This window comes from Mus musculus, chromosome 4 (genome assembly GCF_000001635.26).
Source record: "Mus musculus strain C57BL/6J chromosome 4, GRCm38.p6 C57BL/6J".
NCBI classification, from domain to species: domain Eukaryota; kingdom Metazoa; phylum Chordata; class Mammalia; order Rodentia; family Muridae; genus Mus; species Mus musculus.
The window spans coordinates 98,437,661-98,462,470 of record NC_000070.6 but is presented as its reverse complement, the minus strand read 5'-3'; the positions used below and the strand labels follow the sequence as shown (position 1 = coordinate 98,462,470).

General features: G+C 41.2%; 1 protein-coding gene across 11 annotated transcripts in view; it reads right to left on the bottom strand.

Moving 5' to 3' along the window:
* Patj (PATJ, crumbs cell polarity complex component) overlaps window positions 1–24,810 on the bottom strand; it is a 324,044-nt gene that overhangs the window by 257,133 nt on the left and 42,101 nt on the right. For all 11 annotated transcript variants that reach the window (XM_006502706.3, XM_006502704.3, XM_006502705.3 and 8 more), the window contains 3 exons: window positions 21,329–21,417; window positions 18,664–18,720; window positions 6,207–6,341 (listed from right to left, as the gene is read on the bottom strand). In XM_006502706.3, coding sequence (XP_006502769.1) covers window positions 6,207–6,341; window positions 18,664–18,720; window positions 21,329–21,417 — 281 coding nt within the window. The remainder of the gene's footprint in view (window positions 1–6,206; window positions 6,342–18,663; window positions 18,721–21,328; window positions 21,418–24,810) is intronic.

Below are 24,810 nucleotides of genomic sequence, written 5' to 3'. Positions count from 1 at the left end.
CCTTACCAGAATCTACTTTAGGTGTCAAATTATTGAGGCCATGACTAACACTGAGAACAGAGCACTTGACTCCCATGCAGAAGGCTAAGCTTGCTCTCCAGCACATCTTAAAAAAAGAAAAAGAAGAGAGGCAGAAGACACCTAGAGGTCCATCCTCAGTAGATGCAACTGTGATATGCAAATATATGGAGGGGAGAAGGGAGAGAAAGAGAAGGGTGTTTTGATCACTATAAAGGGAGGGTGAGAAGAGCTGTCTGATGTGAGCAGCCTGCCCTGCCAACTGAGGCCATGGGGAAATCCTGGCCCATGTTGCAGCTGTGGGCCATATCTAGGTCTGTGGTCATGCAGCAGCTGGGGCCTATGTTGATGGTCATAGCTCATATCACTACTACAGACCATGTAGACATCCGTGATGTGGGCTGCCACCTGGGACCATGTCATAGGCTGTGCAGAGCTGGCCCTGCCCATCACTGGCTATGGCACTGAGGAGGGCTAGCCCCAACCCTCACTATCTATAACACTCAGAAAAGCAGGTCCTATACCATGCCTGAGTAGCACAGTAGAGTTGACCTGAGGGTGTGAGCACAGGAGAGCCTGACCTGCTCCTTGCCTGCTGCAGCATTGGGTGAGCTAGCCAAGGCAGTCCTGGCAAGCTCGCCCTGATTGTGTAGGTGTGAGAAAGCTGGTGGGCTGACCAACTCAATTAGCACCTAGGCCCTGACCCAGACCTTTGAGTTGGTCTACCTCAACATCTACCCTATCTATGAACTGCTGGAGCTCGTGAAAGTATTGATCATACAAATCCGAAGCTACAGTAGCTCCTTGACATAGGAGAACATCAGCATATCCAAGAGGAGTCTTGGTGAGAATCCAATATTGATAGTGTAGCAGAAGTTAGAGGCCTCAAACCAGACCAATGAATGACACACTGCAATGAACATTTATAAGTAAAGATGTGTAGACAAAGGGGTATTTGTGGGACACACTATAGCTTCCACAAGGAGATCTTTTGTTTTTTTACTTGGTTTGTTAGTTGATTGGTTGGTTGGTTGGTTGCTTGCTTGGTCAACTGGTTGGCTGATTAGTTGGTTGGCTAGTAAGTAGTGCTTTTGTTGTTGTTGTTCCTTTGTTCTTGCTGTTTTTAATTTTTAATTTTCTTTTGGGAGAGAGAGGTTGCAAGGGCAATACAATGGGATGGAGAAATAAGTGGGTCTGGGATACATGACGTGAAATTCACAAATAATAAAAAGTTAAAAAAAAAGAGTGAATGAGAAGAAAGTAAAAAATGTTTATGAAATTGTGTTAACTTTGTGTTAATGTTAAAAAGTCATTATACCCCCTCACCCCCAAATGTTTACACTCCTGTTACAACACTTAGTTTTTCAGGTAGAGGCCCAGAATATTCTAACCTTAGATAAAGAATACAGAAGTATGTTGACAAGTGTAGGGTGGATGTGGATGCTATGTTCAGTCTACTTTAACTCATCCAACACTGCTCTAACATCCAGCACATAGCAACTACTTTACACTCCGGGTCCCTGGATTTTACATGTGAAAAGTATTCGCTGGTAAACTTAGTCACATATAACTTACCATCTATAACTATAAAATGAGCTATCAATTAAATTGATTTTATTCTTTGTGCATCTTTCAAATATATCTTATTTCTCAATTGCAAATAAAAACATATCACATCAATGGTCTCCACTCCACAGATTAGTCTCAAAACTATGACCATGCCTTGCCAATCAGGAAAGACATGATTTTTGGCACAGAAAGAAAACATTAGTTATCCAGTAAAATTCATGGCATAAATTTCCCATATGCAGTTCAAGGTCACTCTTGGCAATGATGTAAAAATAAAGAATGATGAGTATTTGAGGAGATGGGTAGGTTTAACCTGGCTTAACTGATACAGAACACACACTCTTATCAAAACATCAGGCTATCCTATTGATAGGTGCAGCCTACTCAACATATGGTGCTGGCAAAACTGCATTTCTACAAAAGAATGAAAATTGACTCTTTTCACCTTGTACAAAAGTCAATTTTAGACGATCAAAGATCTTAATTTCAAATATGAAACACAGAAACATCTAAAAACAATTGGGGTTAGCCTTCAGGATACTGGGTTAGAGAAGAACTTTTTGAATAGAACACCAATAGCAGAGACACTAAACCCAAGTGTCAACAAAAGGATGCATCAAAATAAAAGGTTTGTGAGAAGCAAAGGAAATAAGGAGGAGTACAGAGAGCCTAAAGAACACCTTCACCAACTACACTTCAGGCAAGGACTGATATCCAGATTTACAAAGAACTGTAGACATCTAATGTCAAGGAGACTGTTAAGCAATACAAATGAACTGAAAAGATACTTCTTAAAAAAGGAAACACCAATGACCAATGTTTCTAAAGACATGTAATATCCCTAAGTTACCAGGGAGATGCCAATTAGAACTACAGAATGGCTATCATCGACAGACCTGAGAGCAGCTACTGAGAGGGGCTGCAGATTATTCACTGTGGTGGAACTCAGTGTGAAGGTTTCTTAAAATCAAAAACAGACCTACACTTGGATCCCACGATTTCACACCTTGGCACATACCCAGAGAATTTCATACCTGGCCGAAGAGATGTTAGTACTCCCGTGTTCATTGCTACCTTATCCACAACAGCAGAAAAGCAGAACATAGTTCCCCAATGGTGGATGGATAAGAAAAGCAGGTACATATGTAAGATGGAATACTATTCAGCTCTCAAAAAAAAAAGTAACTACAAAATTTTCAGGAAAATGGGTGGGCTTAGAATGTCCACATTAAGTGATGTCACATAATCTCAAAAAGAAAGAAAATACATATTCTCTCTCATATCCAGGATGTAGGCGATAATACATGTATATATGTAAACTAATATATATGTAAGTACACTGTAACATATAGAAAAGAGAACAAAAAATATTAGGGAATAAGAAAGGAATAAATGTAGATCTTTATAATACAAATTATAAAAGAGAATATAAAGCTAATTGCTTTTCTAGCTCTAACTGTCATGGGTTTTTAGTTTTTCATAATAGGTAAGTGCATAAAAATGTATTCAATGGTGAAATTGTAAAATCCAATGGGAAGCTACACACCTTCAGTTCTAAATGGCCATTCAACTATCCAGGAATTTGCTGAGATGTATAGACTTGGGTCTCGTTAATTTCTGTGTATAATTTTTACTTTGAGATTTTTAATAAATAATAAATAAAGTTTATAAATAAAAAATAATAAATTAATAAAATAAGGACTGGTATTAACGAAAAATAAGTTCACTGGGAGTGAACTTATACCTAGCATACATAAGGTCCTGGGTTTAATCACCAATACAAATAAATAAATAAACAAACAAGCAAGCAAGCAAGCAATTTACTACATCTTACAATAGGATTCTAAAACCTTGTCCTCCCATACTTAAGACAGAACTTTATATCTGTTCATATCAGTCAAAAATTCAGTTCACCATTTCTTAACACGCTGCTTTGGGTTGGTGACAACTACTAATTAACCGCAGGTGCATCCAACCTATGTGTCATCCTTGTCATTTCACTTTGATCAAACAAATTTTAGAAATGGCTAAAATCAGGAACCACAGCTACGAAGTAGATTTATTAATTACCTTGTAGTTTGAATGTGAAATGCTCCCCATACGTTTCTGTGTTTGAATACTTGGCTTCTAGACGGTAGGGCCGTTTGGAAAGGTTCTAGAAACTTTAAGAGGTAGAGCCTCACTAGAAAAGTAGTTCACAAAATACCCATGAAAGGAGTTACAGAGACAAAGTTTGGAGCTAAGACGGAAAGGATGGAGCATCCAGAGACTGCCCCACCTGGGGATCCATCTCATAATCAGCCACCAAACCCAGACACTATTGCATATGCCAGCAAGATTTTGCTGAAGGGACACTGTTATAGCTGTCTCATATGAGGCTATGCCAGTGCCTGGCAAACGCAGAAGTGGATGCTCACAGTCAGCTATTGGATGGAACACAGGGCCCCCAATGGAGAAGCTAGAGAAAGCACTCAAGGAGCTAAAGGGATCTGCAAACCTATAGGTGGAACAACAATATGAACTAATCAGTACCCCCAGAGCTCGTGTCTCTAGCTGCATATGTAGCAGAAGATGGCCTAGTTGGCCATCAATAGGAAGAGAGGCCCTTTGGTACTGCAAACTTTATATGCCCCAGTACAGGGGAATGCCAGGGCCAAGAAGTGGGAGTGGGTGGGTAGGGGAGCAGGGCGGGGGTGGGGGGGAGGATATAGGGAACTTTCAGGATAGCGTTTGAAATGTATATAAAGAAAATATCTAATAAAAAAAGAAAAGAAAGAGAAGAAAAGTAGTTCACTGGTTATGGACCTTGAGGGTTTATAGCCTGGCCCCATTTCCCATTCAATCTATGATTCCTTAACTGCAGGTGCAAAATGACCAGCTGTCTCACGCTCCTGGCACCATAGCCGTCCCACCATGATGGATTAGACATCCTCAAACTGTAAGCCATAATAAAAGAGTGATGGAATGAACGAACAACGGAAAGAGAGTCAGGAAACATGAGCAAAGATATTCTGCTGCTAGCTAAGCAGGAAGTTGAGAAAGTCAGCATCCTTTAAATCTCTCAGAAGGCCACTTCAAGGCAGAGTTGCTTAGAAACCAGGTTATTACACTGTGGATCACAACCCTGTATCTACAACTGAATTTAGGGCCATGAAAATACCAATAGTAAGATTTCAGAAAATACAATAAGCACAAATAATTTAAAATCGAGGCTATAATAAATTCAAGCTTTCTTCTGGCTCCTAGTCCATGCTGCAGAACCTCATCTTACTGTAGCCTTGGTTGTGAGCATACACCATGCACTGGACTATGCATGTCACCATGCCACACAACACCAACAAACATTGCCTAAAACAGTGGCTCAAAATGGGAACCAAGCTGTTAATAATTACCATGCTTTTACTTATAGAAATGTCAAGTTTTAGCTAGGTGGGTAGAATACTACCCTACCATAGTAGAGGTCCCAAGTTCGATCCCCAGCAGCACCTAAATTGGGGAGTGGAGGCATGCAGACATGAAATACAATGGTTAAATTATTTCCTGCCATCATTCCTCAGCCTATAAATGTCAAATTAGTATATAGTGACATTAGATTACATTCAAATGTTTGATTTTTTTAAATTGCTGTTTGAGTTGTTGACTTGAGCATCATTAAAAATTGTTAAATGAATTTTGGCTTGGGATTAGGATAGAATTTTGAACAATTTCTGAAATAGTCCTAAACATCTGCTACTTTGTACTATGTATTTAGGCAAAACAACATACTTAGTATTGACAATTTTAAAATCCAAACATTAATCAGATCCGGAAAACACTGAAGATGCTCTGCTCCTGCCATATCAAAGTCAGCCAGGATTCAGTTCTTCCTATGAAAGTAGCCAAGCACATCCATCTCAGGATGTAAACCAGCTTTCATCTTTAATACGTGGCAAAAATAGATACATACCAAAGAATTATTATAATATAAATTAATGATTTATTGTCAGCAAATATTTTTTATACCTTTTTAAAACTGCTCTGTACTGACACGAGACTTGTAGCCTGAGAAAGCTATTGGAAATCACCCTTCAGGGGGAATCCCAAGAGGACAATCTTACAACTACACACAAGCTGGATGTTGTTCCACTCTTACCCTTACAGAAACAATCCACAGAGGCTGAAAATAAATATGACCATATGCTGCCAACAAGAACCAGGGAACATGGGGCTGGTAAGTCGGCAAGGCATTTAAGAGCATCTGTTGTTCTTGTAGAGAACATCCCAATTTGATTCCCAGCACCTAAAGCCCTGTTCTGATCATTAAAGGCACTAGGTACATATATAATGCACATATATACATGCAGGCAAAACACTCATATACATAGGCCAAATGTTTTTGTCAATCATTTAGACAAACATTCAAAAGGATGCTCAAAGAACTTACCAGCTAGAAAAAAGTAAATAAATAAATAAACCCAACAAAAAACTAAAAATGTGCTACCTACTTCTGTATTACCCAGTAAGCTGTTGGTATTTCTTGGTATAAATGCCTGGCATTAGTGACATTGTCAATCAGTGAACACAATTTCCTAGAACTTAACATTTTTGCCATGTATTTTTCTTCCCTTGTATGTTTTTACCTCAAGAAGTTCATCCTCTGGCTGAAGGAGGTTCAGGGTATCCACAGGACCCCCAGGAGCAACTGAGGAGATATAGTGGTGCCCATCGAAGGAGTCGACTTCCATCCCAAGCCTGAGCGTGTGGATAGGCAGCAGCTGCAGAGAGCACAGAGCAATGATAGCAAACGAGAGAGACAGGACAGCTGTTAATAAACCCCCATCACCTGTCATTTAGCCACTGAAACCGCATTTATCTGACCCCAAAACTAAAATCCTAAGATTCCCAGCACAGGAAAGAAGTGGTAAGTAAAGTTATGAAATCACCTTTCTTCCTAGTGCAGGACAAACACGAGTCTGAGCTCGCGCCCCAGTATATACACTATGTTCCCACATTCTGTAGTGCACCCGCCTCAGAACACCCTACTGCCCCTTTATTAGCTAATTAACCTCCACTTACACTTTAGCACCAAAATAATGAAACTTCCCCACATTGCGAGTTAATGAACATCCAAGCGAGGTCAGAACCACCTTGAACACACCTCAGTCTCAGATCAACTCACTGATTTCATCATATTCTTCTTTCTCTCTTTTACCTGCTTTTGTTTTAAGACAGGATGCCATGTAACACAGGATGCCCTCAGCTGACAATCCATGTGGCCTTTCCTATCCAACGCTACAGGCAGGCACCAGCACATGCACATACAATCCCATTGTCTTGATGCCCCAGAACAGCAGGCACTGAAGATGACTCACTGGATGGGATGTGAACTAGCTTCTAACACGCACCCCTGCTTAGTGAGTCAGATTTCATAAGAACATTTCTTCTTTGGGAGAAACAACCATTTCTACTCTGGGATTACTTCTGCTGGTTTTGAAGAACTCTTGTGGGCTAAGACATGAGTCAATGTTGAAAGACTCAGTATCAAAAAGGTGAATATCTTAGCTGCATTCATCTTTGTTGGCTATAAGACTCCGTGACACTCACCAAGCTTAACTTTAAAGGTGAAAGTAATGAATCTTGCTGTAGCTGTCTATGCTCAAATGAGGCAAATGCCATGTTGTTTTACCTTCTCGATATTAACAGTCTGCTTATCTACAGGAAGTACTCAAAAGTCATCAAATCCTAATTCCTTATTATATTTTATTCTTTTACTCCCCTGACTGTAAGACATAAATATTCCCAAACCTCAGAGAATATCCATCAGATGGACAACTGAGGCAAAGTGGCAGATAGAATGCTTGGTTTGTTTAGTTGCCAAACTCAGCTGGTTCAGGTCCTGGCTTTGCAGAGGAGCCTGTGATAATAAAGTGGTATGTGTGAGCTGCTTTCCAATTCAGTAGAGCAGCGATGTCACTTTGGCAGCCTAGAGCTGGCCAGGACAGATACTGGTAAATGCTGCAAATTGGGGTGGTTTCATTCTCTTCCTGAAAGCTAGACCTTCACCATGACACCACTGACCTACCACAGATCCAGGTTATATTTATAGGCCGTGCATTGCAGATAAGACATTGAACAAGACATGCTGTTATTTGACGCGTTCTCACGACCGGCCAGGAAGAACACCACAGACCAGAATCTTCTGCGGCAAAGCTTTATTTCTTACATCTTCAGGAGCCAGGGTGCAGGAAGCAAGAGAGCAAGAAGCAAGAGAGAGAGAAAACGAAACCCCGTCCCTCTTAAGGAGCATTCTCCTTCGCCTCGGACGTGTCACTCCCTGATTGGCTGCAGCCCATCGGCCGAGTTGACGTCACGGGGAAGGCAGAGCACAAGTAGTCATAAGATACCCTTGGCACATGCGCAGATTATTTGTTTACCACTTAGAACACAGCTGTCAGCGCCATCTTGTAACGGCGAATGTGGGCGCGGCTCCCAACAACATGCAAGGCGGATGGAGGAACAGCCTTGGCCTTCAGAACCAACATCCACTGTAGCGGGAAAAAGCAATGGCTGAGTAAACAATCAGCGGCAGCATGCGTCAAATGAGCCTACAGAGTAAGTCATGCAGAGCAATGCAGCCAAGCATGGCTGCTAGTGACAAGCAAGTGTGTGCGACTTCTAGCAAGCACTGCAGGAGATGCTCTAGGTATTAACACAGGGAGACAATTGGCAAGGTCACTTTGTAAAACTGACCAGGTAGGTGCAGAGAGAAAGAGGCCTGTGAAGAGCTACTTCAAAGATAAAATGATCAGCACTATGAAGAGTCTGCTGGGGGCATTGTAGAAGGAAGACTGTTAAAGCTTGCATGGGAGCAAGTGAATAGATGGTGCAGTGATCATTTCTACATGAAAATAACTACCCAAGTTACATTAAAAACACTGCTGTCCATACTGAGAAACCCTTACCATATACCCCATCAAAGGTTAAGCATAAAAAGATAAAGCAAGGGAAGTGTCTCTAATCTCCCTCTAGTCCTGCCCATCCCCCTTGTCAGTGGGACACTAAAGCTAAGAATAGGCTAGGTACGGAGACTCACTCATGGCATCCATGGCTCTCCACAGACAGGGCTGAGCCCTTGAAGGCTATTTTTTCATATGCCATTTTTTCATAAATGTCATGTGCTGTCTAGAAAACTTAATCTGCAAACAAACTACATGCTTCATCTTCAATCACGATGAACCAGAAATGGTATTTACAAAATCTGTCAATCTGGGGGAAGCCTACTTAATATTAGTTCTGAACCTAAATTGGAGTGCAGCTGGGTTTGTGGGATGTCATGTTCCATTGCTGCAGGCGTCTCTGCAGGAGCAGCGCTGTTTAATTACCTGTCCCATCTGCATTTAGCAGCCAAAAAAATCATCCACTTCATCTGTCTTCTAGTTGTCCACCCCTTTGGTACACTGAGTTCTCAGGCAAAGCAGAAAGCACTAAAATGACAGGCGTGGGTGGGTGCAGCAGATGACTGATGGCGTCACACACATTCCTTATCATGGCTTTGATGCTTCCTCAATTTGGCTTTCCTGGGTTTTACAGAAACTGACAAAGCTAGTGAGCAGTGGCGTCTCTTGATCCTGCCCTGACAGGCAAAGGGCATAAATACAGAAATGGATGGATCTGAGGAAGGTGTGACTAGTGGGTGTACTGTCATTGTAAAAAGGACACAGAGGAGACTGAGAAAACTGGAGCCTTCAATCGAACAAAAAGACCTGTCATGAAGCAAACCACAGCGCATGCACTCAACTAAGAGCGCTACTTTTAGGATCTGAAAACAAGACAAGCAAATGCTCAAGTGGAAATATATATATATATATATATATATATATATATATATATATGCTATCACTGCAGGGCAGAAAAACTTCTGGAAAGGACTGCTCCAAGGAGGTGTCAATAGGGTGGGGGAGGATAGCTCCCAAAAAAGAACTCAAAATAAAATAGAACAGAACAGAACAGAAGGAACCCCAGGGTTGGTGCTCATCAGATGCATACACACAGTAAGTAAAAGTATTATAGACCCATTCATGTTCAAAAGTACAAAGTTACTAAATTTAGTATGAACAAAAATCAAACATTCCAAGATGAAGGCTACATGTCTTGAAGAAAGAGGATGGTTTATCCATCAGCAGTCAGGCAATCAGCCAATCCAACAAAGCACTGCTTACTCAGGGTTTGCTTATCTCTTCTAAAATTTTAGTTTTGAATACTGAGAAATATGTTAATATATTATGTTACTATACCATGTTCATATATATTGTTATATACGATTATACATTACATATAATTATATATCATATTAATATACTATGTTAATATATGTTGACAATTCTTTCCAACTTCTTCTCTGGGGCACATAGAGTTTTAGACCAACTGAGTTGCATTGGGAGGAAAGACACACACATACACAGAGAGACAGAAAGCGACGGGGAGACTGAGACGAGGGAGGGAGGAACAGAGACAGAGAATCCTGTTTCTAACATGAAACTTGCCCAAGTGCCTCTGCATAGCTCTAGATACCTCTGTCTGTTTTTCACTCCACAAAAATCACATACTGAAGAACTGGTAAGAGTCTCTGCATCCAGGTGAGGGGAGGGAAAGAAACTTGCTTTTTATACTATATCCTCTGTATATTTTGAATTTTAAGTCTCATCTATACATTATCTACTGAGAATTTTGAAAAGAAAAAGAAGTGTGGTGACATGCATGTAATCCCCCGGGAGTCAAAGGCAGGAGGATCTCTGTGAATTTAAGATCAGCCTGGTCTACCAGGTAAGTTCTAGGGTTACATATTAAGACTCAATCTTTAAAAAAAAAGAAAGAGGTAGGGAGGGAGGGAGAGGGGTGGGGAGAGAGAGGGAGAGAGAAGCCCCTACTGACTTAGTGATATAGTCACAGATCAGAGCAGAGAGGGGGTTCCTACTAACTTACTGCTATACCCACAGGCCAGTGCATTTCTCAAGCCTCTGCAGAAGTTTCTTGCAGTGGGTAGCAACAGAGACACTCAAGTGGTCACTGTGAAGAGGATAAGAAACTGTGGAATACCCAACCTTCAAAGGATGTACAAATCATATTCTCCCACAAGGCCTGGGATCTTTGGGAAGACACAGCAGAAAGATTGAGAGCCGGTCGGTAGGGGATGGATAACTTTACAGAAACCACATTTTACAGACACAACAGCGCAGTTACGATATGAATCTATAGTAACTGTGAGAGCACGCACATGACCTCCATAAACTTAAGCCAGACGAAATCCCAGCAAGGTTGAGGGTTGAAGAAAGGTAAGCATGAAATCTCACCACTAAGTATTTAACATTTCCCAGCATTTAACAGCTGTTGGGAAAAGGAGAGGAAGTTTTCTTTAATGGTTTGACCCCTGATAGGTCAACTACGGGTCAGAGCAGGCCCCAAGAGCAGTGGCTGGGCAAACAGCTGCACTCAGTGAGAGGAGGGAAAAAAGGAAGCAGCAGCAAAATTGAATCTGTATGGGGAGAGGAGGTGTGGATCTAGGTAGAAATGTCATGGGTGGTAAGGATCAAAATGCACTCACTGTATGAATTTTCCAAGAGTACAATTTTTACTTTTAAGAAAGGAACAAGAGAATGGTACAGGCTTCGGGTACAATAACCCACGATGTCACTACTACTTCTCCCACTTACTAGTTATATAAGCCTTTAGAGGCTTAATAGCACTTTGTCTTAAGCTGGTCTTGAACTCACTACCTAGCTGAGGATGTCTTTGAACTTTTTCTGCCTCTACCTCCTATGTGTTGGAATTACAGGCATGCACTGCCACAGCCTGCTCATTGGCGACAGGAACTGAATCCACGGCTTTGTAAATGCTAGGCAAACGGCTGGCCAACAGAGCTACACCCTTCCTCTTATTTTGTTTCATCAGGGTTTTATTTTATTTACTTTATTTTCTGGGATTGGCCTAACTCAAAATTCTTTCTCTGTCTCCCAAATGAGAATATCATAGGTGTGCGCCAGCTCAATCAGCTGCATATGAACTCAGGAAAGAAACTTTGTCTATCAAATCCCCATATGGAGATGAGAAAAGCATGCTGCAAACCAAAAGAGTATTTTTAAAACAGAGAGCTGACCCAAGTGACAGAATGGGGATGCTACTGCAGCCCCTAAAGAGCCCAGATTATCTACCACCTTAAAATGAGTCTACTCACCACAGAGGGAGGCGAGACTCACGTTCGTGAGCTATATATTTAAACTTGAGAAATATATTTAAAAGGAACTAAAGTGAAATCTGTTGACCTGTCCCGTCCAAGCTGCAGAGCAGAGCTTGCTCTGTTCTCATACCCGAGGTATTACTAATGATCGCTTACATTCCCACATTCCACTAGACAGCCAGCACAAAGTCGTAAGACGGGGCTAATATCTCTCCTTACAGAACTGTGCTCATCTTAATAGTAAACACTTGCCAAGAAAGCCATTGCTAAAAGTGCACGTACCCCCAGATGCGGGAAACCTCGCTGGTGTCATGATTTACAGCTTCCTAGAAGCAGAGCTAGCTGCTAATGCTCAAGCCTCTGCAAAGAGCCTCTAGCTCACAGGGAAGCCTTATCCATTACCAAAAGTGACACTTTGCATCCTTACGGTTGGCTATAGGGAGGACCCCATCCAAAGAAAGCCACGGGCTGGCAGCACTTGCTTATAGTCTTGAAACCCCATCCTCCTGATGGAACTGTGGGTAGGGTAAAAGCTGGACTTCAGATCACCACACCCTCCTTCAATCCTTCCATCGCTGAGTCCTGGTATCTTGGACAAAGTCCATGCCTACCACTCTGCACGTCTCACAAACCTCAGTTACCATTTCCCCATTGCTAAGTTTGACCCAGAAGGATGAAAAGCCTTTTATTGCTCCCCATGCTAGTCCTTTGCCATAGAGGGGGTTGCTAAGTTCCCAGCTGGCCACATTCTTCTTTTCAAGACCAAGTTCAGCCATTCCTTGTCTCCCTGTCTCCAAAGTGGCCTCTTCTAAATCAGCTTATGACATTGAGGAGAAAATAGAATAGAGGTCACTAGAGAGACTAAAAAACAGGTGACAAGTAAAGAAGGAAGTCCAATGTTTCACAGTGCTAGAGTAACTAAAGTATACAATATATTTTACACTCACAAACTATACACATTATACACTGTATACTTATACACCCCAGAAATAAAATTTGTATACATCAGTTGAAAAAAAATGCAACATGGAAGAGAAAAGAACTACTTTTTTGTTTTGTTTTTTGTTCAAAGATTTAATTGTTGATTTTTAAAGTGGACATGAGGGTAACTGAAGTAGGAAGACAGCATAGAGCTATATTTGAAAATTAGTATTGTAAGAAAACAAAAAAGATAACCACTTTTTCAAAGACAGGTGAATAAGATTACTTTTAAAAGCTGTACATATTATTTTCAATTTCCCTATCCATTGCTGCTTGTTGAGTCTTAGGATATAATTAAACTTTTTACACCTGAAAAATAAAAGTTTAACTAAACTATAAATGCCAGCATGGGAGCTGCAACTGGAAACTGACAGGTGACCAGCTCTGCACTGCCTGGCACATGCTTCCCGGGCTACGCAATACCTACTTGGCAATTAGAGGTCTACTGAACCCTCATGGGCTGGTCTTTCCCCCTCATTTGTTTATTTAACTAAGCATACAAAGTAATGGGTTTCATTATAGCACTGACTGACTTCCTTTTGGGGGTCTCCTATGTATCCAAGCTTCGCCTGGAACCTGAGGCAAACCTCTTGCCTCAGTCTCCCAGGGCTGCAACTCTCCCCAGCTTACCATGGTATTCATACATATGGCTCTATGCTGTCTTCCAACTTACGTTATCCTTCATATCTACTTTAAAAGTCAACAATTAAATCTTTGAAAGAATAAAAAACAAAACAAAACAAATAAAAACCACAAAGTAGTCTTGCCCAGTTCTGTCAACCCAATTTCTTCACTTAACAGTAGTTCTCTGGATCTATAAGAACTATCACATGATCTTGTGTCCCATATTCTGAGCTCCATGGGATCAGAGACCTATTCGTTTGTCCCCACAAATGTTACCACAGTTATATGGCAGACAGTGGGAATTCTACTGTAGATATTTCAGGAATGAGTGATGCATACCAAACTGCAGCCTGTCTGTGCTATTATCTAGCAATACAACTGTCATTCAACTTATATGGCTTCCCATAACCTCAGCTGTGAAATGGGTTTTGATTGGCTAACATCTTCTTTATATATTGTAAGGAGAAAAATGAAAAGGCACTGACTTATGATTTAAATGTGCAATTATAAGTGAGTATTTTGGTTTTGTTTGTTTTTGTTTTTGTTTTGTTTTTATTTCTGAAATAGAGTTTCTCTGTGTAGCCCTGACTATCCTGAAACTTGCTCTGTAGACCAGCATGGAACTAAGAGACTACATGCCTGTGTTTTACTGGGATTAAAGGTGTGCACCTCCTCTCCTAGTTTATAAGTGGATTTTTAAAAAGCTATGTTTGGGGCTGGAGTGAATGGCTTACTGGTTAGGAGAACCTGGTGCTCTTTCACAGGACCCAAGTTCAGTTCTCAGGACACACATCAGGTGGCTCATGACCACCTGTAACACCAGCTCCAAGAATCTAATCCCTCTTCTTGCTTCCACTTGTACACACACGCACGCGCGCGCGCACACACACACACACACACACACACACACACAAAATCTTAAAAGTCATGCTATTGACACATCTTTAATCCCAGGAGACAGGCATGCTGATCTCTGCGTTCAAGGTCAATCTACAGAGCAAGATCCAGGACAGCCAAGCTTAGGCAGTGAAGGAGTTGGAAAACAGAAAGCCAGTGACAATGTAATAGTACAAGGGGGTCATGTTCTAGTTCCTGCAAGCAGCAGAACTTGGCAGCTTTAGCCATGTGGATCTGGCTCTAGAGTTAAGAATGGAAGGAATTACTGGGAAAATTGATGCTGGCTAGCTGGAGCTAAAAAATTAGCAATGATTAAAAAGAGACCAGCATCACTGAGGTGAAATTTTCTGGGAATTGTTGTCTGGGAGCACAAAGAAGCTGTGTTCCAGAGATAGCCAAGGTTGTACCTCGTGCTGTAGCTGAACTTGGTAATGTTTAAGAGTCACCCAGATGGTACAGGTTTTGAAGGCATGAAGGTGTCATGAAGAACAGCTGAGGCTTGGCACTGTGAGAGGTCATGGATGGCCATTGGAGAAGGTGTAGCCTCAGCTGTAGTTGATAGCCCAGGACTGAAAGGGTAATGCAAAGGATTTGAGGCTTGGCATCATGAAAAGAGCCTATGAGAGGCTATTGGTGAAGCCTAGTTGGAGTGGAACACCCCATTGTATTAGAGATGTCAGTACCATGAGATGATCACCAAGAACAGCAGTCATAGTGGAGTGGATCAACCTGAACTTAGAGTACTACAGAGGGCAGAGCTGAAGAAGTGATGCCAGCCCTTAGGAGGGAGCCCAAAAGATCAAGTGGAATCCCAGACATTAAAAAAAGAAGCTGTAACATTGAAATTGCTTGGAGATTCAAAGATGTTAAAGATGCCAGAGCCATGGGATACATGGTGAGGAAAGCTGCTAACAGGGAGTGGAACCAGTCCAGGAGAAAGCAGTTTGTTGCAGTCAACAAAGAGGAAAAAGGAGTGGAGATCTGAAGACCGCTTTGGCATCAGCCATGGAGATGCAGAGTTTGGAATCTCCAGCTGGTTTCCTGTCTTGCTTTGGAGATTACAGTTAAGTGATTGGATGAATCTCAGAAGAGACCTTGAACTCTGGACTTTTAACATTGTTGCGACTGCTATAGACTATGAGGACTTTGAAAGTTGGACTAAATGCATTTTGCATTATGCTATGTTTAAGGATGACCCCCATAGACTCATGTGTTTGAACAAGTTTATGGGGGCCAGGGAGTGGAATGTGGTGGTTTGTATATTCTTGGACCAGGGAGTGGCACCATTTGAAGGTGTGGCACCATTTGGAGGTGTGACCTGGTTGGAATAGGTGTGTCACTGTGGGTGTGGGCTTAAGACCCTCATCCTAGTTGCCTGGAAGTCAGTCTTCCACTAGCAGCCTTTGGATGAAGTCGTAGAACTCTCAGCTCTGCCTTTGCCATCCCTGCCTGGATGCTGCCATGCTCCCACCTTGATGATAATGGACTGAACCTCTGAATCTGTAAGCCAGCCCCAATTAAATGTTGTTTTTTTAAAAGAAAAAAAAAAAGTTATGCTGTTTAGATCATAAGCCAGTAACTTAAAGAGAAATATCCTATGGAGTGTAATAACTTGAAAATCAGTATTAAAAAAATTGGAAATGTTAGGTGGAAAACTTAGACATCTTTTTGCCTCATACATAATAAGCAAACAAATAGGCATACTGGCTACAAATACACAAAGACACACAGGGAACAGAGAAATATCAAGAGACTAGTGCAATTCGAGGGAAAACTTTTTTCTCATTTCTTCCACTGAAAGGGCGCACTAATACAAAACAGTATCAAGTAAATAATTAAATGTCTTAAAAACAGAATATATGACGAGGAGCTTTTGAAAGATCATATTCTAAAAGTTCTGGGCACATAAACCTGTGACAGAAAACCACCTCTTATCACTGAGCTGTACTAATGCAGGCATATGCCAAATCTATGTACACTCCAGCTCCACCACCACCAAATCTTATTGTTCATATTACGTTGCAAGGAAAATTAGGCTGGTTATTTCACGTCCTAAATTGCCTCCCTAAAATGTCATCTTCTAAACCCAGAGCATGTGTGGATGAAACCTCAGTCACTCAGGAAGCACAAGCAGGAAAACAGAATTCCTCAGCAGCCTTAGCAACAGGGCAGGAACTCACCACAGTGACAACTCAGAGGTATAGGGGGTGAAGACTGTTAAATGTCCCCACCTTTACAAAGCCTTTCCTATCTAAAGTTACTAGGCATTTGTTTCTCTATCTACTTGCCTTGCCTAATAGGCTCAGGTCATGTTAAATGACTAACTTTTCTTGTTGTTCTTCCAGTAATATAACAATGTAAGGATCATTTTCTCGTTTGTTCTCATCTAGAACACATTGTATACCAGAGCACATGGCAGAGTGCATATCAGTATCTCACGAATGAACAGCTGAATGCATGGGCAGCATTTTAGAACATGGTTCTCAAGGTCTTTCCATCTTTTTATGTTATTGCCTGGATACAACTCTACTGCACAGAGGCTATGAGGGGAAGAAGGGAGAGGTGAGCTGGTAGCAGGGACCTAGGGAATGAGGGCATGATAATAGCATCTGCCTGCAGAATCACATTCTTTAAAATACACACAGGACATGCTTTGTGTCCCTCTCTGCTTGTAAGGGACTATTAGGATCCTGGCTTTATGCAGTTTGTCATGGGAACACCAAAAGGCAAGCTGTGTGATGTACTGAGCCTGGTGTGAGGCATGTTTTAAAGCCAAAGGTTCTCTAAAGATCTACAGCTATATGACAAAGGAGGTTTAAAACTAATTAGAAAAACTGTGAATAGTAACTACTGCACTTAGATGAACTATTACATGCTTTACCCCAGCTCTGAATAAAATATCTCCCAACATCTTTAGATGGATTTATTAATCAAAAACTGCTCTCAGAAAAATGACACTGTAAATAATTAACAACTGGCTATAAAGAGCAATGTTAATTTTACATTGTGAATCTGAGGAGAGCTTGGTCAGCCAGACATGGCCTCTACTAGGAATTGACTTAAAATGCAGCTAAGTTAGGAAGGAAAGAAATATTCTCCACTCTCAGCCTTGAGAATCCAACCCCATAAAACAATGACCAGCAAGACAGCTCAGCATATAAAGAAAGGGGCTTCCATAGAGGCCTAATGACAGGAGTCCAATCCTCGGCTCCCACAAGGTGGCAGGAGAGAACCAGATCTGGAAAGCTGTCCTCTAATCTCTGCACCATGATATAGGGCCTGATCATACACATACACACACACACACACCCCTAAAACAACAGCACATATGGCAAACAATTGTGGAGGCAAAATACCATACATACAAAGGAAGAAACAGTAAAACTACCTGAATTGATATTTAGCTTAAGAAAGCCACATGAGACAGATAACTCATTCTTTCAAAGACTTACTTTTATATGTGTGTGTGTGTGTGTGTGTGTGTGTGTATGCACGGGCACGCGTGTGTACCCATGGAGGCCACAGGAAGGCGAAGGTCCTCTAGAACTGAAGCTACAAACACCCAACCTGGATGTTGGGACTAGAACGCAGGTGTTCCGGAACAGCAGCACACGCTCCTACCCAGTGGTCCCACTCTCCAGCCCTGAGAGAACTCATTTTAAACACTGCCTCTGAATGGAGCGTCTTAGGTGGGCTCAGCGCTAGGGTCCATGGAGGAGTGCAGCAGTGTTTCTGAAACTCTGGGAAAAAAACATCCTTCCTTTTCTATTATTTATTGTGAAGGCCACTTAAAAGATTCTCTATTTTAATAAGTGAGGTTCTGGTTGTCTAGGATAAAACTACAAATTATTTTATAAAGAGAAGACAGAATCTGCCCAAATTACTAACTGCATGTTCTCCACAGCAATAGTGATTACATTCAGATAGATTGTAGTGATTACATTCAAATTGATTAAGTCAAGACCAACAAACTCAGGTCAACCATGTTTTCTGTCCCTGAATATCCAGACATTATGTTTTTCAAAGCCTAAAGCCCATCTCTGTTCCACACTGCAGAAAACCTTTCCCTAAAGTCTCCATACAACCCCTGAGGCGCTCACACACTCACCTGTCACCTTCATGGCTACTGTGCCAGAGTCAAACCTGGACTTTTGGCTTCCGGAAACAGCATAAGGATTCCATGTTCTTCCCAGCCTTATCTACCCACTTGTATCTGTTGTTACTGAGAGCCTTGCTCACTTCTGGAACGCGTGTATGATTCAGGTCTGAAGACTTTAGACCACGCCACTCAGCTTCTTCAGCAAGAACGTGAAGAAAGCTCAGCAACAATGAAGCAGAGCAGCACTTTCAGCCCAGCCTACCTTCGAGTATTTCTGTAGCTCCTCATCGTCTGCAATCTGAGCATCCAAAGTGGCTACCTAGAATTATAAGACGGTCATTTCCCGATTTGTATGCGTGTAATTTCATTTGCTCCTTCATATTCTGAAATTTATCAGCAAACCCAGCACACCGATGAGTAATCCGACAACCTCTACCCAGTATTTCTGAAATCCACAAGTAGCACGTAGCAACACATTTGTGTTTCTGTATTTGCTACACTAATCTCCTCATCCTACATCATCCACAAGTGAAACTGAATGTGATATGTTACTGGTGTCTTGTTCTCCTTCTACATGGGCTGTTATTTCACTAACAGATAGAGGTCAACAATGAAGTACTTTTCCTTGCATGGAATTTGTTTCCTTGGATTGTCTACCAATAAAACTCAGGGTCCTATTTAAACTCCTCACACACAATCATCTTTTGGTATTGAGGTGTTGCTCAAGCTTTCATAAAGGTATACTATGCACTGAAACCAGTTCTCACTTACTTATGACACTAGTACAAGAAAAATGGTTCATAAACATGTCTCAATATATGGTTTAGGAATGCTGATGTGAAACAAGTTTGTACCTGTTCAGTTATATTGAAAATTTTTCCCCAAATGTGTTTGAACCACAGTGAGAATATGGAATCCATAATCATGGACCAAACAGACATGATGATCTGTCTAACTATACCAACTATGATCCCTTAAATTTTAATAAAAATTTTATTCTTGTACTGCCAAGATAACTAAAGACAGGGCTGAAGAGATGACTCAGAAGTTAAAAGTATGTTTATTTTATTTTGTTTTGTTTTGTTTTTTACAGAGGACCTGAGTTTGATTTCCAGACCCCCATGGTAGCTCACAACCATCTGTAACTCTGGTTCAAAGGACTCTGACACTGCCTTCTGGCCTCGATGGGCACCAAGCACAGAAGTGGTTCATATATATACACACTCAGTCAGGGGTTTACACAGAAAACAAAATAAGTACTTTTAAAAATAGCTCAGCAGGGAAAACCTCTTGCTGCACAAGCCCAATGAGCTGAGTGTGATCTTTAAAACAAATGCAAAGGCAGAAGAGACTGGACTCCTGAAAGTTGTGCTCTGATCTCTCCATGTACACCCATACTCACACACACAATCATAATATACAGTATTAAAAGTTTTACCTCTGACAAACTAGGAGCATCGCCATTTTAAAATTTCAAGCTAAGGTCTTAACTCCTGTAAGTCAGTTATGGAGGAAATGGTAGCAGGCGGATCATGAGGAGTTCAAGGCTAGCCTCAGCTACAGAGTTTTAGGCTAACCTATACAAGACCCTCTCTCAAATCACTACCCTCTCCTCCACAAAAAAACAAACAGATCGGCAGTAGTCTAAAGGAAAGCACAGTAAGGAACAGTGGGATGTGTGTGTTCATTCACTCACTTGCCTTTCGGAGCCTCTCTTTATATCCCTACCACTTTAAGGGAATCACTGTATATATCCAACTTAAAGTCTCTCTCCCATTTAGCCTCCACTTCACCATGAGGCACAAGAGTTCATGTCTGTAATTCCACAACTGGAAGTGAAAGAAGATTACAAGTTCCAGGTCATCCTTAGCTACACAGCAAGTTTGAAGCCAGCTTAGGCTACATGAGACCCAGTATCAAAAAAGCAAAAATAAAAAACCCCGTGAGATACTGGTGAACCACGTATTCTCTGAACATATACCACTGAAGGTAGAGAACACATGAGTGTCTAGGTAACAGCCTAGTGACAGTGTTCTATGAACTGGAGACCCCGCAGCTACAAGAACTAACATACCAGCCCAGAATGAGCAAGAAAACAACCATGTGACTTAATTACCTAAAGCTTCTCTAATGACAGTGCCAGACATCCAAAATCAGAAATAAAGTGTCTGGCATTGATGACAACCCAATACTAATGATGATATACCTAAGGGTTATGTGTCACAGCTGCATACCAAGACTACCAAGACGTTGCCTCAAAAAAGAAAATATGAAAGACAGCAGATATTTATTGGCATGTTTGATGAACACCGATGAGATTTTTCTAACACGGTTTTCTGCTTTCAAGTGGATTCATTGGGGACGTGTAGCCAATCCTTTACTGGCCGAATGTAATAACAGGTGAGAGGAAGCCTAACGGCCTGCTGGCAGAGTAACCTCATGCCTCACCTAAACTACTTCCTGTTCTTCTAAATACACTTGATAATCATTCTTTCATTTTTCCCATAAAACTGTAAGATTCTTTGTGAAACATAGGACTAATATCCACAGCCCTTTCCGTGTACAATAAAACAAACAGATCATAAAAGCAATCATAAAGATGCCAGCCATTTTAAGCAGTTGATTCAGGTTATAAATTTACAGGCAAGCTCTCACCCTCCTAATGTACTTCTGCCTCTTGTTGACTTAAATGGCTTCAACATGAACTGAGTGTCTGATAATTGTAACTGAAGTTTGTGTACAGTCCTTAATTGTTCTTATAGCTTAAAACGCTTTAAACATTGATTGATTGCTCTAATCGGAAAGAAAGACAGGAAGAAAACAATAAAGGCAGTCTGTGTCTGCTTTGACTCTCATATTTTAAATTATAGTGTTAGGATAATAGCATGAAATGAAACTTTCTATTAAAATGTTTTTTTAAGACATACCATTACTTCATAATCTGGGCCCAGTAGGTTTTCCCATCTGGATTTCAGCTCATTTTCTGGAGAGCCTGGAACTTTCTCTGGATATACATCTATAAGAAAAAGAATGTCGAAGCTACTGTGAGCCAAACATACTCAATAAATTCTTCAATAATAGCTCTGCTTCGGTAGGTAAAGGGGAAATGAGGTAAGAGGAAAATGTATTCATTTAAATCTACCTAGGAATGTAAATCCCAGTGGCTTGCGAGACTAATAGAAAATGTAGAGCCACTGTGGTTAAACTGTAAAGGGGCTCTTGTTCAGGAGGCTTTGAAGGGAGGAGGAAGCGATGAATTACAAGTGAAATCTGAATCTATACTTTCTATGTAGACCTCGCTTAGTTTTATTTGTAGATCTTGCACAGATTTGATTTAAGTGCTAATCTTTTCAGAGCAGTGCCATTCCGACTCTCCAAGGGGACTGTAAGTGTGTACTGAGTTATCACTGTAATCAACAAGACTCAGGGAAACAGTACAGCCAGGCTCCCACATGCCAGGACAGACGGACGGATGGAGAGGCTGGCCAGCTAAAACCTGAGGTTTATCAGATAGAAGCTTTGGTTTTACACCAGCCTTTTGTTACTGCTTAATTACTAGGATATTTGTATCTTTACAGTGCTCCTGACTTAATGATGCCATTGTTGTCCAGGTGAGATCATTTTAAAGGTTAAGACGGATTTGAAGTGCCAGGTCTCTTCTCCATATAATCTTCCCCAGACTTTCAGAGCAGCAAGCAGTCTGAAGAATACCTGACAGAGAAAAGTCTAGGTACTAAAACTATCACTGCACCTACATCCACACCAATAGCAGAGGATGAAAAGGTCCCAGGTTGTTTTAAGTTTCTCATTTCTGCTGTAAGACTGGACGTGTCTGAGAACACGCATCCCAAGTGACATAACCATCTGCCTCCCGTCAAAGGTAACAGGCAGGCTCAGCCCTTTCAGCTTCAGAGCGGCTCCCTCTGGCTGCACAGCATGCTTAATTACATACTACCAATCATTAAGTTAAATAGGCTAACTTCAGAATCAGAGACTAAGACTAATGCACGCTAAAGAACTTAAGTTACTCCATTTACAAAAGAGCCCCCAGGAAATAACTATGTTTAACTGATATGCTAGATTACATTTGGGGGCAGCTAATCAAAGATCTTATAGAAACAAGTACCAAAATCATTTGGGTGGCATCGCTCCTTGTGAACATTTCCTTATGGAAGTCTGAGTTCTTACCAGTCTCCTACTTTGTTTTTGATTTCTCAGTATTTGAGGTGAGGGAGCCTGGGGAGGGGGAGGGGTGATGTCCTACAAGCCGCAGCACACCTGTGGCTGTCAGAGGACAACTTCTGTGGGGCTGGTTTTCTTTCTCCTTCCACCTTCCAGGGCTTCTGGGAGTTAACCTTGGGTTTCAGGCTCACGGCAAGTAGCTTTCTCCACTACACAATCTTTCCAGCCCCTTTACCAAAATCTTTAAAAGATTCAACAGTTTGCCTGTTCGGTTTCTCCCAGGTGTAGTTTCATATCTGTTTAATGACTCTGAACAAAATCTGCAACGTATTGAGGAACTCTATGCTTACAAATATAGCAGTCAGAGGCAGAAGGGCAGGAGGGTTACTGAAGTGAAGAAACTGCCATCTCACCAGCTCCCTTGAGGCTGGTTGTACCTTCAGGCACACAATGAAAGCACAGACAGCTCAAAGGCCAGAGGAAGGAGGCTAATCTACTTGCAGCAACTCAAAAAACAAAAAACAAAACAAAAAAGGCATAGAAGGCTATAACAAGACTATGCTCACCATGCACGTAAGACAGAACCTGACTAACAGCACAACAACCAGGAGAGGCGGGCGCACTTGCAAACTGAAATTATACACATGCATGGAAAAAGGCAGGGAAGTTCATTTTAAGAACATGAGTACAATTCTGTGACCACGTGATGGTGTACATGTTTAATCCCAGCATTTAGAAGGCAGCATCAGCAGGCAGATCTCTTTGAAATTGAAGCCAGCCTGGTCTGCACAGCAAGTTTCAGGGCTCCAGGGCTACACTGTGAGATCGCACTCGAGGGGGATGGGGGTAAGCATGGCTACAGCATATGGGAAGCTGACAAGTGGAGACAGGAGTGCTGTGAGTTCTAGGCTATCCTGAGCTATATAGTAATGTGTGTTCTCAAAAACAAACTATACAATGGCAACGGTAATGAGATAAAATACTTCTAAGACTATTTCTAATTTCAAGATGATTTGATTTTTCACCTAGCAATCCTTTGATATTTATCTGAGCTCAACTAAATTAAAAGAGTAACAATTAATTGCACTCTAGTGGATCCGAAGGGGCGGGGGAGCTCCTAAACCTGATCTTTAGTGAGAGAATAATACCTTCCTTCTGCCTACCGTTCTTAACATAACAAAGGGCAAAAGCCAGCTTCTCAGGAAACGAGTGTATTCAATATTTTAAGAAGTTTCTCTTAGCTGAGGGCTTCTGTAGAAGGAACCAAGCTATAACTCTGATTGCAGAAGGGAGTCCCGTGACAACTGAAGTGTCAAGGTATAGTATCAAAGGTGAAGTTTGGAAACAATTCAAAAATAGATATAAAACAGCCTAGCAGTTTGATGCAATTTATGGAAAATTCATGTTATTAACTTTCATGAAGAGGAAACACACAGAGAGATAGATAGATGATATAGATGATAGATTATATAGATGGATAGATAAAATATTTAGATTTAAATACAATTTATATCTAAATAAGTAATCTAAGTAATACTTCTTAATCTAAGTAAGAATACATAGTGATTAAAATGCTATGTAGTTGTGATGGTTTGTATATCCTCGGACCAGGGAGTGGCACCATCTGGAGGTGTGGCCTTGTTGGAATAGGTGTGACCTGGTTGGAATGCGTGTGGGCATAAGATCCTCACCCTAGTTGCCTGGAAGTCAGTCTTCCACTAGCAGCCTTTGGATGAAGACATAGAACTCTCAGCTCCTCCTGCGCCATGCCTGCCTGGATACTGCCATGCTCCCACCTTGATGATAATGGACTGAACCTCCGATCCTGTAAGCCAGCCCCGATTAAATGTTGTTTTTTATAAGACTTGCCTTGGTCATGGTGTTTGTTCACAGCAGTAAAACCCTAACTAAGACAGTAGTTATTGCATACTAATAAATATGTATTTGAAACACAATTAAACAAAAATACATTTGATGCTCTACTACCAAATATCTTATAATCTTAACCTTATGTTAAGATTACATTCAAAATTCCCCAATTAATTTAAATTTGGGGGGTATAGTATGAGGTTGGTGTTAATACTAGGAACTGAACCTAAGATTGGTGGTAGTACTAAGGATTGAACCTAGAGCCTCATTCATACTCTACAATGATAGTACATCCCTAGAAAAATAGCCCATCTGAAATTGCTAATGTGTCTCTACAGGATGAGCACCCATCAGATCT